Source organism: Felis catus, chromosome E1 (genome assembly GCF_018350175.1).
Source record: "Felis catus isolate Fca126 chromosome E1, F.catus_Fca126_mat1.0, whole genome shotgun sequence".
In the NCBI taxonomy this organism is placed as follows: Eukaryota; Metazoa; Chordata; class Mammalia; order Carnivora; family Felidae; genus Felis; species Felis catus.
This window is the reverse complement of record NC_058381.1, coordinates 25,710,074-25,724,330: the sequence shown is the minus strand read 5'-3', so window position 1 is coordinate 25,724,330 and position 14,257 is coordinate 25,710,074. Positions and strand designations below refer to the sequence as shown.

Genomic DNA, 14,257 nt, shown 5'->3' with positions numbered 1-14,257 from the left:
TGCTTCAGATCCTCTATCCCGCCGCCCCCCCTCCGTCCCTCCCCTCTTGCACTATCTCTCTCTCAAAAATAAATAAACATTAAAAAAATAAGTAAAAATGTTTTTAAAAATCAGGCAAAAGCATTTAAACAAAAATTAAATATTAACTACTTTATTCAAGGGTCAATGGCAGAATTTTATCAACTGCCTGAGCTAATGATGAATTTCAATCAATACCAATTCCACTGGTGACCAATGGTCTATTGGAAACTGATTGGATTAGAGTGTTGTCATCATTATAATTTCTGAGAATTTAAAATGTGGAAGACATGAGCTTATCCCTCACACTTCTCAATATGTGGTATAGAAAACTGGAGAGTTCAAACTTGTTCTTTTCCAAGCACATTAACTCTAGCCTCATTTAGCTAGAGTTTGTCCACATGTCCACATTCAGCTAAAAGCTAAACAGCAAAACTGTTACTGAATGAAGCAGGTCAGTTTTCTTTTACATAAGCACACAAACACATTATAGCAAAGAAGACCTGAAAAGCTGTCCACTACCACAGAACTGAAAATTATTCAAATGATAATACAATGAACTATCCTAATTAACATGTATGGCACAGGTAAGTCTAAAAGGAATATAATACATGAGAACTAGATCTCATTGGTATATTTTGTGGATCTATTATAAACTAACTATAGAAGAACACTGATGCTGGCTACTCTGTCTCAGAATTCTCTTCACTGAAAAAACCATCATAATTTTTACATACACAATGGAGAAAAGTAAGCCATTTTTTTGAACATTCTAAAATCCAAAGTATATAGTGCTGTAAGCATAAAGACATTCAGTATTTCATTTCCTTTCTGAGTAAAAAATATGTAATGCTTCTCTCATCAAACCAAGGAACACATTCTAAAGCATATCATGTAAGTAGTTGTGATCAATCTTGAAGTATTTTTGTATTTGTTTTACATAAAACAGTGTGACCTTTCATTCCCTCCCTGTGGTTTGCTTTAAACTGTTGTTCTTTTCTGAATAGTTGTGCTTTCTATTACATGCTGTCATTTAGATTCACTATGTCATCCCTATTATTAGAATTGTTTTGTTGTATACTTCACAATTCAAAAGGATAGTGATTATAAGAATACCTTATAATCAGCATAAAGTTTAAGAGCCATCATCAAAATTAACCCTCGCACACACACAAACAGAGCTCACTTGACAAACACACAGAGGGCAGCCCTGTGACATGAAAGAGTCTTTGAATGTGCCAGGGGTTTGACTCAAGTTTTCTTAAGGAATAATATTCTTTTTACATGAAGAAGATTCATAAATGTTCGAAGATACAAAAGGATGTCAGTATAGATGGAATGATGGAAATCACAGAAAAAGAACCCAGAAGTCACTACTTAAAACATATATATAAAACTTCTCTCAAAAGCGTTATTAATTATATAATAGGCTTTAATCTAGCTAACAGACTTAACTATTTAAAATTTGATAAATACAAACCCTATAATCATTATAATAGAAAATAATGTATGATTTATGAACCTTAAGAGATTAAATATCTAATTATGTAGTCATCAATCTTCACGAGTGGCAAAAATATTCTGACTTACTTAAGTTTATTCCACATTTGTGAACAAAAAGGGAAGGAAAAATTTCAACACAATTCAGGAGAGAAACCTGATATTTACTCCACAAAATCACAATTCCTAGGGACTACTCAATACTCACTTTAGCAGCACTAATGACTGTGGCAGTATAAGACTGAATGTTGTCTCCACAGGCTCCACCACGGGACTGATGACATCGAATCAACTGGAAAAAGAGACAGAGAGAAGAGCCAGAAAGTTATTCCTATTAAACTGTTTAATTCTACAGGCTATTAGGACAGAGCTTATTTATCAAGCAGAATGAGGGTGGGAGGGGTGAATGTTTGTATGAGTGTTTCAGGCAAACAGCTAAAAGCCCTGCCAAGACACTTTTCCCTCTTTTTATAATCTACTGGTGCCACTCAGGCAGTGTCATGCTCAAATACAATTTTTAATTATCAGATGAATAGTCTTTAAGAATTCATAAACTCTAAAATGGTAGTATTTGGGATCTGGCAGCCATTCCACAAATAAATTTTAAAACATAATCAAAGGACTTAGACTTGACTTTCTAACATTAAATATTTAACATACTAGCAAATTGGAGGTTTTGTCCTCTTAATTCCTACATAAAGATGGTAAAAGAAAAGCCAAAAAAGAGGCAAAATAATTTATCATATTTCCATTTTCAATTAAGTCAGGGGAATAGTGGCACAAATCATGCATAAATCAACTGTGAGGCATATAGTAGCTGTCCACTTCAGAGGGCTTACTAGTATTTACCACAGAATGAAAAAGACGTGCCTTTAGTCACGACTGATGTAAATAAACCAACCAAATCAATTCACTTTGATTCAATTTTCAAAGTGAATCACTAGTTTGATAGCAGGATTCTCTCATGGACTAAAGCAATAAACCAGGATTAAAATCTCCACTGCTCCTACATTTCCTAAATTTAGGGTTTTTTTAATTCATTAGCCAGATCTTTATATTTAAAAAAAAATTTTTTTTAATAAAATGACAGGGGCACCTGGGTGGCTCTGTTGGTGAAGCATCCAACTCTTGGTTTCAGCACAGGTCATTTTCTCGCAGTTTGTGGGTTCGAGCCCTGCATCAGGCTCTGTGCTGACAGCACGGAGTCTTCTTGGGACTCTCTCTCTCTCTCTCTCTCTCTCTCTCTCTCTCTCTCCCTCTCTCCCTCTCTCCCTCTCTCCCTCCCTCCCTCTCTCTCTCTCTCTCCCTGCCGCTTCCCTGCTTGCTCACTCTCCCTCTCTCTCAAAAATAAACAAATAAACTTTTTAAAAATTAAAAAAAATAAAATGACAATTGTAGAGTATTAGAAAAGCTCCACATTGTGTTATGATTTTAAAAGCCTACATAATTCAGAAAGAATCTACCTCTTTCAAAACATAAAAACAAAAATGCTTATATAATTTAAAACATGATTATTTGATAAATATGAATGTCACCTTTTTATTCTTCTAAAATCAAAATTTTTATATCGCTGACACTACATTGAAAAGCAATTGCTCAAAGCAATAATAATATGTTATAATGGGGTATCTTTAGAAGTCTGATATGAAATGTCAAGCTGCCACACTAAACGTGTTGTTGCGTGAGCAGATTTCAAGGTCAGTAGTGAGGAAATTTTTCAAATGACAGATGATCACAAATGTGATTTCACATAGGGGAAAACAGGTAGTTTGAAAGTGATCATTTCAGCTAATAAAAAGTATCCCTTTCATTCACTCACTCGCTCATTCAGTCATAAATACAATTTCAAAGAATTATGCAAGTTATCCCTCTGCTGCCTCCTGCCACATATGCAATGAAAGACATTATCTTGGAAATACTACCATCTTTTCTCTGCTTCCAGTAATTAAAATAATCAAGGATGAATATGTGAAAATAAGCAACACTATCACTTTTTCAATTCAACTAAAACTGAGTCAGCATTTCAACACAAACATAACTAAGCCAGAAATTTTTGTTTAAAACTTTAGACTTGTTAGAAAATTACATTTGCAACTCAATTCATCAAAAATTAAAGATGAATCAGAAATTTCTGTAGTGCAAACCTCTATAAAATGGACTGATTTTCAAAAAATATAAGTTAAAAGGCAACATACGAAAGAGCAAGTATATTATTTAATCTTTTGGAAAGAAAGGGAAATATAAATACATATAACAATGAAATATATAAGCAAGTAAATAAAACATAAAAATAAAAATAAGTGTATGTAATTAGATATCAAATGAAAACTGTAACAACAATGAAGGAAGGCAGAAAGGGAGAGATAAGGATAATCTAATCAAAGTAATATTTGAACACAGTATTTGACTGTATATCTTCAGTTTGGGGCAGCAATGGGACTGGAGAGAACTACAAGAAATCCTGAACTCTTTTCATTTGGCTTGATATTTGTAGTTGTGTGAGCAAACAATTCTGCAATTACTTTTGCCATTATAGGATTCAACAAATGAAATAAATGTGTGATATCAGAGTCTCCCATGCGAAACAAGGAACATATAAATAAGAAATAAATGGAGGATGAAAGGAAAGAATCCTGTGGAAAATACCAATGTCTAACCTTCATTTCCAAAATACGTGTGTGTGTGTGTGTGTGTGTAGGTGTACAAATACATATATGTATTTGTATATTTTCCCATTATGTATGCATTGAAGTATGTGTGTTTCCAAACTTTGTCCACTGAAAGTGTCTAGAAGTAAAAACACCCCGGTAACAATGAGCACATCGACTGGACAAAGCTAAGTATCTAAAGTTCTGGCCCATTAAAAGGAACCAGGAAAATAAGAAGTAGCAGATTCCAGGGCTGAGACAGGGCAGATGCTAGATGAACCTTCTCCCTCTGCCCTTCCCCCACTTGTGCTCTCTCTCTCGCTCTCTCTCTCTCTCTCTCAAAAAAAAAAAAAAAAAAAAAAAAAAAAGATTAAATTGACTAAGTATTTAGGAGTAATGTGATATATGCAACTTACTCTGAAATAATTAAAAGGTCAATCTGAGTAAAAGATATATGGGTGTGCTTTGTGCTATTTGTACTATATTTATTCTTACAACTTTTCTATAAGCTTTCCTAGTTAAAAGGACATTTAAAAAGAACCATTTATGGGAATGCAAGCTGGTGCAGCCACTCTGGAAAACAGTATGGAAGTTCCTCAAAAAACTAAAAATAGAACTACCCTACGACCCAGCAATTGCACTACTACACATTGATCCACAGGAAAAAGGTGTGCTGTTTCGAAAGGGCACATGTACCCCCATGTTTATAGCAGCACTATCAACAATAGCCAAAGTATGCAAAGAGCCCAAATGTCCATTGATGGATGAATGGATAAAGAAGATGTGGTGTGTATATATATATACATATATATATATGTGGTGTGAGATATATATATATGTATATAGATAGATAGATAGATAGATAGATAGATAGATAGATAGATAAAATGGAGTAATGGAGTATTACTTGGCAATCAAAAAGAATGAAATCTTGCCATTTGCAATTATGTGGGTGGAACTGGAGGGTATTATGCTAAGTTAAATTAGTCAGAGAAAGACAAAAATCCTACGACTTCACTCATATGAGGACTTTAAGAGACAAAACAGATGAACATAAGGGAAGGGAAACAAAAATAAAAACATGGAGGGGACAAAATATAAGAGACTCTTAAATATGGAGAACAAACAGAGGGTTACTGGAAGGGTTGTGGGAGGGGGGATGGGCTAAATGGGTAAGGGGCACTAAGGAATCTACTCCTGAAATCATTGTTGCACTATATGCTAACTAATTTGGATGTAAAGTTTAAAAAATAAAAAATAAAATAAAATAAAATAAAATAAAATAAAATAAAATAAAATAAAATAAAGAGAACCACAGAAAAGCAAACCCAATCAGTATATATGGCGTCTTGCTTAAAATTTTAGTCAAAAAGCATTTTCATTAAAAAAGATTGTTACTCCAAAATTCAATTAAGTTTGCAATTCCACACTCAGCCCCAAAACCAAAGCAATCAGACACTGGTACTAAAACAATCAGAAACTGTTAATAAATACTAGCATTTACATAAATGCTATTGGAAATACATGTATCTGAAAAGATTTCTTCCAAAGGATGGTAGAGCTATCTGATTAGCAAACTCCCCATAAATGCCACTACACTTTCTGATCTCTGTATGTAATGCTAGATATTATCAACACATATCTCTACAAAGGCAAGACAAGCAAGATAACTGGCACACACCCAGTATGTATCTGTGAAGGGAGTGTCCTCTGCTAGAAAACGATATGTAACTATTTGCATATCACCTACAATTCTAAATGGGTACTTTCCCACATGTGAGAATACATCTACAAGAACCAAGGGACAATTTATACATCTTCTTGTTGGATGTCTCCAGCACTCAAAGAAACGTATTATATATTTAAACATTTGAAGACACCATTTTGTTACCACACTGAATTGTATGCCTCTTGTCTTGTTTGAAAAGAGTAATTTGTAAAGAGCTATTTTTATGAGATATACTAGAAAATGAAGAGAAATAACAGAATGGAGCATAAACATGGCATTCAGTAAGATACAAAGTATCTATCTGTAGCAAACAGAATTTTGGAAAAAGTATCAAGGAATTCATCTACAAAAATAACTTTCTTCACTAGTTTCTTGATTTTGTGAATTCCAGAGATTTACATGCTATGTAGTTTCTCCAAATAATTATTGTACTTACCATATCCAGATTTGTGTTAAGAACTCTTCAATAAATATTATTTCCTATTATTCTGCTATTATCTCAATATATAACTATACAAGCAAACTAAAATGAAACAAAAAATGATAATCTTCTTTGAAGTCTGTAATATTTTTTAGATTTCATCCTATATTCACATGAAGGGCACTAAATGGTATAAAAAAGATTTCACATTTTCTTTCTGAAAATTCAATTTGTCTTTGGTTTTGAATTGGACATAAATAAAACATAAAAACAACTAAAAGATCCAACAAAATGTGATCACCTATGATTTAATTATTAAGACAAATAGTTTAACCCTTGTTTAGATTTAGTTGTAGACACATAACATCAATTAAATTATTCTATGCCTCAGTTCCCAATCTACCAATAAAAACAAAGTCATTCCAGGGGCGCCTGGATGACTCAGTCAGTTAAGCAGCCGACTTTGGCTCAGGTCATGAGCTCACGGTTCACAAGTTTGAGCCCCACATCGGGCTCTGTGCTGACCACTCGGAACCTGGAGCGAATTCTATGTCTCCCTCTCTCTCTGTCCCTCCTCCACTCGTGCTCTGTCTTTCAAAATTAATACATTTTAAAAAAAAATTTTAAGTCATTCCTGCCCCCTGATTTCTAGCTCCACAGAAGCTATTAAAGTAGTATCAATGCTGTACCTAAGATCGATGGAGTAAATAAAGTTCTCTATAAAAAACCAAGCCTAGGGGCACCTGGGTGGCTCAGTCAGTTGAGCACCCAACTTCGCTCAGGTCATGATCTCACAGTTCATAAGTTCAAGCCCCACATCGGCCTCTATGCTGACAGCTCAGAGCCTGGAGCCTGCTTCAGATTCTGTATCTCCCTCTCTCTCTGCCCCTCCCCTGCTCATGCTCTTTCTCTCTCTCTCAAAATAAACATTAAAAGTAAACAAACAAACAAACAAACAAACCAAGCCTAGGAGTGCCTGGGTGGCTCAGTTAAGCATCCAACTCTTGGTTTCGACTCAGGTCCTGAGCTGGTGAGTTCAAGCCCAGCGTTAGGCTCTGTGCTGGCAGCATGGAGCCTGCTTGGAATTCATTCTCTCTCTCTCTCTCTCTCTCTCTCAAAATAAACACATAGCAAAACTAAAAGGCAACTGACAGAATGGGAGAAGATATTTGCAAATGACATATCAGATAAAGGGTTAGTATCCAAAATTTATAAAGAACTTATCAAACTCAACACCCAAAAGGCAAATAATCCAGTGAAGACATGGGCAAAAGACATGAATAGACACCTCTCCAAGGAAGACATCCAGATGGGCAACCGACTCATGAAAAAATGCTCAACATCATTCATCATCAGGGAAATACAAATCAAAACCACAATGAGATACCACCTCACAGCTGTCAGAATGGCAAACATTAACAACTCAGGCAACAACAGATGTTGGTGAGGATGCGGAGAAAGAGGATATCTTTTGCATTGTTGGTGGGAATGCAAGCTGGTGCAGCCACTCTGGAAAACAGTATGGAGGTTCTTCCAAAAACTAAAAATAGAACTACCCTACAACCCAGCTATTGCATTGATCCATGGGATACAGGCATTGATCCACGGGATACAGGTGTGCTGTTTCGAAAGGGCACATGTACCCCCATGTTTATAGCAGCACTATCAACAATAGCCAAAGTATGGAAAGAGCCCAAATGTCCATCGATGGATGAATGGATAAAGAAGATGTGGTATATACAGATATAGATATAGATATAGATATAGATATAGATATAGATATAGATATAGATATAGATATAGATATAGATATAGATATATACACATACACACACACACACACATATACAATGGAGTATTACTCAGCAATCAAAAAGAATGAAATCTTGCCATTTGCAACTACGTGGATGGAACTGGAGGGTATTATGCTAAGCAAAATTAGTCAAGAGAAAGACAAAAATCATATGACTTCACTCATATGAGGACTTTAAGAGACAAAACAGATGAACATAAGGGAAGGGAAACAAAAATAATATAAAAACAGGGAGGGGGATAAAACAGAAGAGACTCTTAAATACGAAGAACAAACTGAGGGCTGCTGGAGGGGTTGTGGGAGGGGAAATGGGCTATATGGGTAAGGGACATTAAGGAATCTACTCCTGAAATCATTGTTTCACTATATGCTAACTAATTTGGATGTAAATTTAAAAAAAAATTAAAAATAAAATAAAAAAATAAAATTAAATAAACACATAAACATAAAAAATTAAAAACAAAAAACAAAAACCAAGCCTAGAAAATTAAAGTTGAGCCCAAATACTGATCCTAAGCAATAAGGGAGACAGGATAATTACTGGTTGCCCAATTAAAACCAAAATCTAACCAAAGAAAAACTAGTAAGTTAAATATTCATTATTGGTTGGCAATGAACTTTGGAAAATTCTTCAACACTTGCTCCATTACAAACAATCCAAACATGAGCCACACCTTACCTTGTTTTCTGCATAAGCAAGCCAACGGCTCCCAAGAGCAATAGGATTCATGTTGGGCCCTGGGCAAGGATAGCAGCCTGAAAAATTTGAAATGGCAATATTGAGATATTTCTTAATAAGTTTTCTGTTGGTGCATCATATTTTGATGCCATAAAAACAAAACAACCAAATGGTTTTATTTTCTCAAGTCTCACATAAAATTCCCATAAAACTGGTCATTATTTTAATAGCTAACTGAAGTTCCTTCTTTTTCCCCCTCTACAGTTTCCTTTTGGTTTTGGCACCATTCCAATAAGAAACAAATCTGGGAACAACTGGTAATAACTTTTAGCAAAAATTGGGCATTTTTTACAGTTACTCCTAGAACAAGAAAGAGTAGCTAAAAGGAAACAATGCTTTTAGGTCAAGCAACAATGTTTAGAGAAGAAAGAAAAAGGATACAATTGGTTCATGAATTTAAAGGCAAAAGATAACAAACACCTAAAAAGAAAATGATGATACACTGGTGAGAAGAAAAAAAACAGAGCAAGTACTTAAGTAAGGCACCAGGGAGGCAACGTAATTCACCAAGATTGCCTCAATGGAAAGACGATGGAAAACTAATTTGCATAATCTTGTGTATTTACATTAAGCACTCTACTTCATTCTTCCTGCTTTCAGTCCAGCCAATAGCAAACTAGTAGGAAGGATTGCTTTGTGGCTCCTCCTTTCAAGAAGAATAAATCATACAGTCGTGATAGTGGACACCACCAATGCATGGAAACTCCAATGCCGTCTTCCTGAACTACTAACCAAGACACACCACAATTCAGTCAAGTAAGTGATGTCTGTCATCCTAGAGGCTCTCCTCTCCCCTCCTAGCCATGCCAGTTAGGTCTTTGAGTCGAATGCCCTCATCATCAACTACACAAAATAATATTTCACTGAGTCACAAAACAGCTTTAAAGGATCTACTCAAAGGCAACTGCAAAATCAGACAACACAAAAAGCCTAAACTAAAGAACTTCAAGTTTATCATTCCACAAGTATCTGGTTAATATTTTTACAAATGTTCTCCTCCAAAATGTACACCAGAGGATCAAACTGAGGTATTCTATTTCACAGTTTAGGTCCCAATTTGGAATCTAAATTTATACAATCTTGAGACAAACAAGATTTTATAACAAAACTCTTTTCTTCTTGTAGCAAAATAATAGCCAAATTACCTGAATCATGACCATAATAGCAAAAAAATAACATGACCTGAATTGTAAACTGCACACCTGACAATGTGTTACCCTGCAGAAGTCCTGGTCTGTGTTACTGACCCTAAGAGGAATAGAGTTATCAATGTATGATAATTTTTTATCCAAAAGCATACTTCTTAATGAGAAAAACAATAAACTACTTTAAGACTTACTTTCAATAACAAAAATAATTTATATGTTCTGTGATATATTTATTATTTTTAAATTTATTTTCTATCTTCCTCCCACTTGATTAGGGGGTATGTAAGGTCAAGAATTTGTGTCTGTTGCATTCACTGCTGAATCTCCACTGCCTAGAATAACACCTGAATGCAGCTTGATAAATACATCTGAACAAATTAAGAAAACTTTTCAAATACTCAAATAGTGTGCTCACCTAAAAGCCAGATCTTTCATTTTAAAGCCACTTTTTTAATAGGAATCTATCAAAAACATAGATCTTTTGTAAACATGTATTACATGCTTTCTGACTCAGAAAGCCTTCTGAATAGCAACAGTCACCATTCTGAAATGCTAGTGCCACTGTGTTCTCAAGCACTAAAGAAGCACACATTGCTGCTGCTTCCATGACATAGCAGTTTTCATTTGAGCTCCTTCAAATGCCATCTATTTTGAGTTTCCCTTTTTATTTATTTGTTCAAGTTTATTTATTTATTTTGAGAGAGAAAGAGAGCTCCAGTAGAGGAGGAGCAGAGAGAGAGAGAGGGAGAGAGAAAATCCCAAGCAGGTCCTCACTTGTCAGTGTGAAGCCCCATGCAGGGCTCGAACTCACAAACCGTGAGATCATGACCTGGGCCGAAATCAAGAGCCGAACACTTAACTGACTTAGCCACACAGGTACCCTGAGTTTTCCTTTTTAAAGAAGATAAAGATTTTATAAAGCAGATAATGGCCCTAAGAGAAGATCCATATGTCAAATGAAATACAAATCAAATATGAGGTTTCTAATTTTTGCTCATCTTAAAAAAAAAAACAAAAAAAACACAACTTTTTGTTTCTTTCAAGCTTTAAAGGGTTGTGTTTGGGATGTTTTGGATTTTGGGAAAACTGACCTCTAGGTAATATATCCACTGAATGTGTCCACATATTATGGACACATACAAAGGACCAAGGCCCACTAAAATAGTACAAAGACAATACACTCTAACATATGTTGTGCAGTCTCTACATAGATTAAATTATTATAATCCCATTGAGTAAACTAATTCAAACACATATTCCATAGATATTTTCAGAGCTGGAAAATGTCCTATAAGAAAATTTCCCCCTTTCAAATATTTTTTGACAACTTCCCCCTTTTAAAATGTCATGAAAAAAAGAACCAAATGAAAAACAGAAATAAATACTTGTGAACTTCAGCATTACATTATATGTAGCTAATGCCCTGAACTTTAAAGTCAATGTAATCTAACTATCACTCAATTCAGGTAACAATTTCATCTCAATAGATCTTAATAAGTATATTCTCCTTTCCAAATACTAGAAGATACTAAAGGAAAAATGTAGTTAACAATTCTTCATTTCACTTTTTGAGTCAATGTTTTTACAAACTCAGTGGACCTCAAGAATTATTATGTACTAGAATGAAAGCAAATTGTTTTTCTGTTCTCCAAAAAACACTTTACAGCTGGAATCACCAGACCATCAGCCACTCAGCACTATCCGAACTTTATAAGCATGACTCCTTTAAAAATTAACCACTGCCTCCAGCTAAACTTTGAAAACAAGGGGGGGGGAACCCAATCTCTATAATACTAGGACTAATTCCAACATGTTTTACAATGTTTGTGAATAAAATAAGAGAACTGTATATTAAAAATACGGAGATTTCCAAATCGAAATAAAGGTAAAATCCAAGAATAACACATTAAATGAAGATTCCTCCATTACTAAAGAAATATTTTTTTCCTTTTTTTTTCTTTTTTTTTTCAACTTTTTTTTTATTTATTTTTGGGACAGAGAGAGACTGAGCATGAACGGGGGAGGGGCAGAGAGAGAGGGAGACACAGAATCGGAAACAGGCTCCAGGCTCTGAGCCATCAGCCCAGAGCCTGATGCGGGGCTCGAACTCGCGGACCACGAGATCGTGACCTGGCTGAAGTCGACGCTTAACCGACTGCGCCACCCAGGCGCCCCAAGAAATATTTTTAAAGGCACAGGAGACTGATACAATTTTAGATGGCATCCTCCCATAAGGTTGATCCCTAATGGGGAGGTGACCTGATCCCATTTTGAAAAACAAAGGATTTAACTACTCTCTGTAACACTCTGCCTTATTTTTCTTGATAAAGACAACTCAGAAGATTTCAGACCTTTTTGAAAAAAACAGATGTCTGCATTTATGGTCAATTAACTCTCAACAAGGGTAGCAAGACAAGTCAATGGGGAAAGAATAGTCTTGTCAACAAATGATGACGGGCCACCTCCATATCCACATGCCAAAGAATGAAACTGAAACCTGACCTCACACATACTGCATACAAAAATTAACTCGACATGAATCAAAGACTTAAATGAAAAAGTTAAAAGTACTGCTCTCTTCCTTGGCACTGCCTGCAGGGTGGCAGCCATCTCCTAGCTGCCCTCAGACCTCTGGTGAAGTCCACGAGCATAAAAAAGAGGACCAAGAAGTTCATCCGGCACCCGTCAGACTGATATGTCGAAATTAAGTGCAACCGGTGTAAACCCAGAGGCACTGACAACAGGGTGTACAGAAGATTCAAGAGCCAGATTTTGATGCCCAACACTGGTTACAGGAGCAATAACAAAACAAAGCACATGCTGTCCAGTAGCTTCTGGAAGTTCCTAGTCCACAATGTCATAAAGTGCTGCTGATATGTAACAAATCTTACTGTGCAGAGATTGCTCACAGTGTCTCCTCCAAGAACCACAAAGCCACTATGGAAAGAGTAGCCCAGCTGGCCATTAGAGCCACCAATCCCAAGGCCAGGCTGCACAGCAAAGAAAATGAATAGACAAACAGCTTCTGTACATGTCATATTTCTGTTAACAAAACCATAAAACTACCAAAAAAGTTAAAACTATTAAATTCTTGGAACAAAACATAGTGGTAAATCTTCATAACCTTAGATTAAGCAATGCTTTCTTAGATATGACACCAAAAGTATGCGTGATAAAAGAAAAAAATAAGTAGGGCGCCTGGGTGGCTCAGTTGGTTAAGCATCCGACTTCGACTTAGGTCATGATCTTACAGTTCATGAGATCGAGTCCCGCACTGGGCTCTGTGCTGACAGCTCAAGGCCTGGAGCCTGCTTCAGATTCTGTGTCTCCCTCTCTCTCAGCCTCTTCCCTGCTTGTGCACTCCCTCTCTCTCAAAAATAAACATTTATAAAAAAAATTTAAAGAAAAAAATAGAAAAATTGGACTTCATCAAAACTAAAACATTTGTGCTTCAAAAGACATCACTAAGAAAGAAAACAAACTCAGAATGGAAGTTTTACAAAACATATGTCTAACTGACTTGTATCCAGAATATAAACAGAACTGAAACAACTTGATAAAGAAAACACATAACTCATAAATTTTGAAACAGATAACTCATAAATTTTGACGAAGAAGATATATGTTGGTTAATGAACACATGAAAAGATGCTCAACATCATTAGCCATCAGGGAAACACAAATCTAAAGTACAATCTGATAGCATTTCATGAGATATTAATAATATGGCTATAATCAAAGAAAGGTAGTAACAATCACTGGTGAGAATATGAAGAAATTGGAACATTCATACACTGAAGGTGGGAATGTAACCTGGTGCAGTCACTCTGCCTGGCAGCTCTTCAAGCAGTTAAAGATAGAATTACCATATGACTCAGCAATTCAACTCGTCATTGCATACTCGAGAAATGAAAACACATGTCCACACAAATACTTATATCCAAGATAACTGAAAATACAGTTGACCCTTAAACAACATGAGTTTAAACTACACAGGTCTACTTCTACGCAGATTTTTTACAGAACACTACTGTAGATGTATTTTCTCTTCCTGATGATTTTCATACTAACATTTTATTTACTTTGTAAGAATATAGTATATAATACATATAACATACAAAATATGTATGAATTGACTGCTTATGTTATTGATAAAGCTTCTGATTAACAGTAGGCCAAGTTTTGGGAGAGTCAAAAGTTATATGTGGATTTTCAACTGTGTGTGCATTTGGCATCCCTAG

The 14,257-nt window shown here is 35.4% G+C and overlaps 1 protein-coding gene and 1 pseudogene across 1 annotated transcript in view; one reads left to right on the top strand and one right to left on the bottom strand.

Moving 5' to 3' along the window:
- BCAS3 (BCAS3 microtubule associated cell migration factor) overlaps nucleotides 1-14,257 on the bottom strand; it is a 617,319-nt gene that overhangs the window by 441,891 nt on the left and 161,171 nt on the right. The window contains exons 12-13 of the mRNA XM_011289076.4: nucleotides 8,809-8,885; nucleotides 1,727-1,810 (exon numbers count right to left, since the gene is read on the bottom strand). Coding sequence (XP_011287378.3) covers nucleotides 1,727-1,810; nucleotides 8,809-8,885 — 161 coding nt within the window. The remainder of the gene's footprint in view (nucleotides 1-1,726; nucleotides 1,811-8,808; nucleotides 8,886-14,257) is intronic.
- LOC109494077 lies at nucleotides 9,672-13,030 on the top strand (annotated as a pseudogene).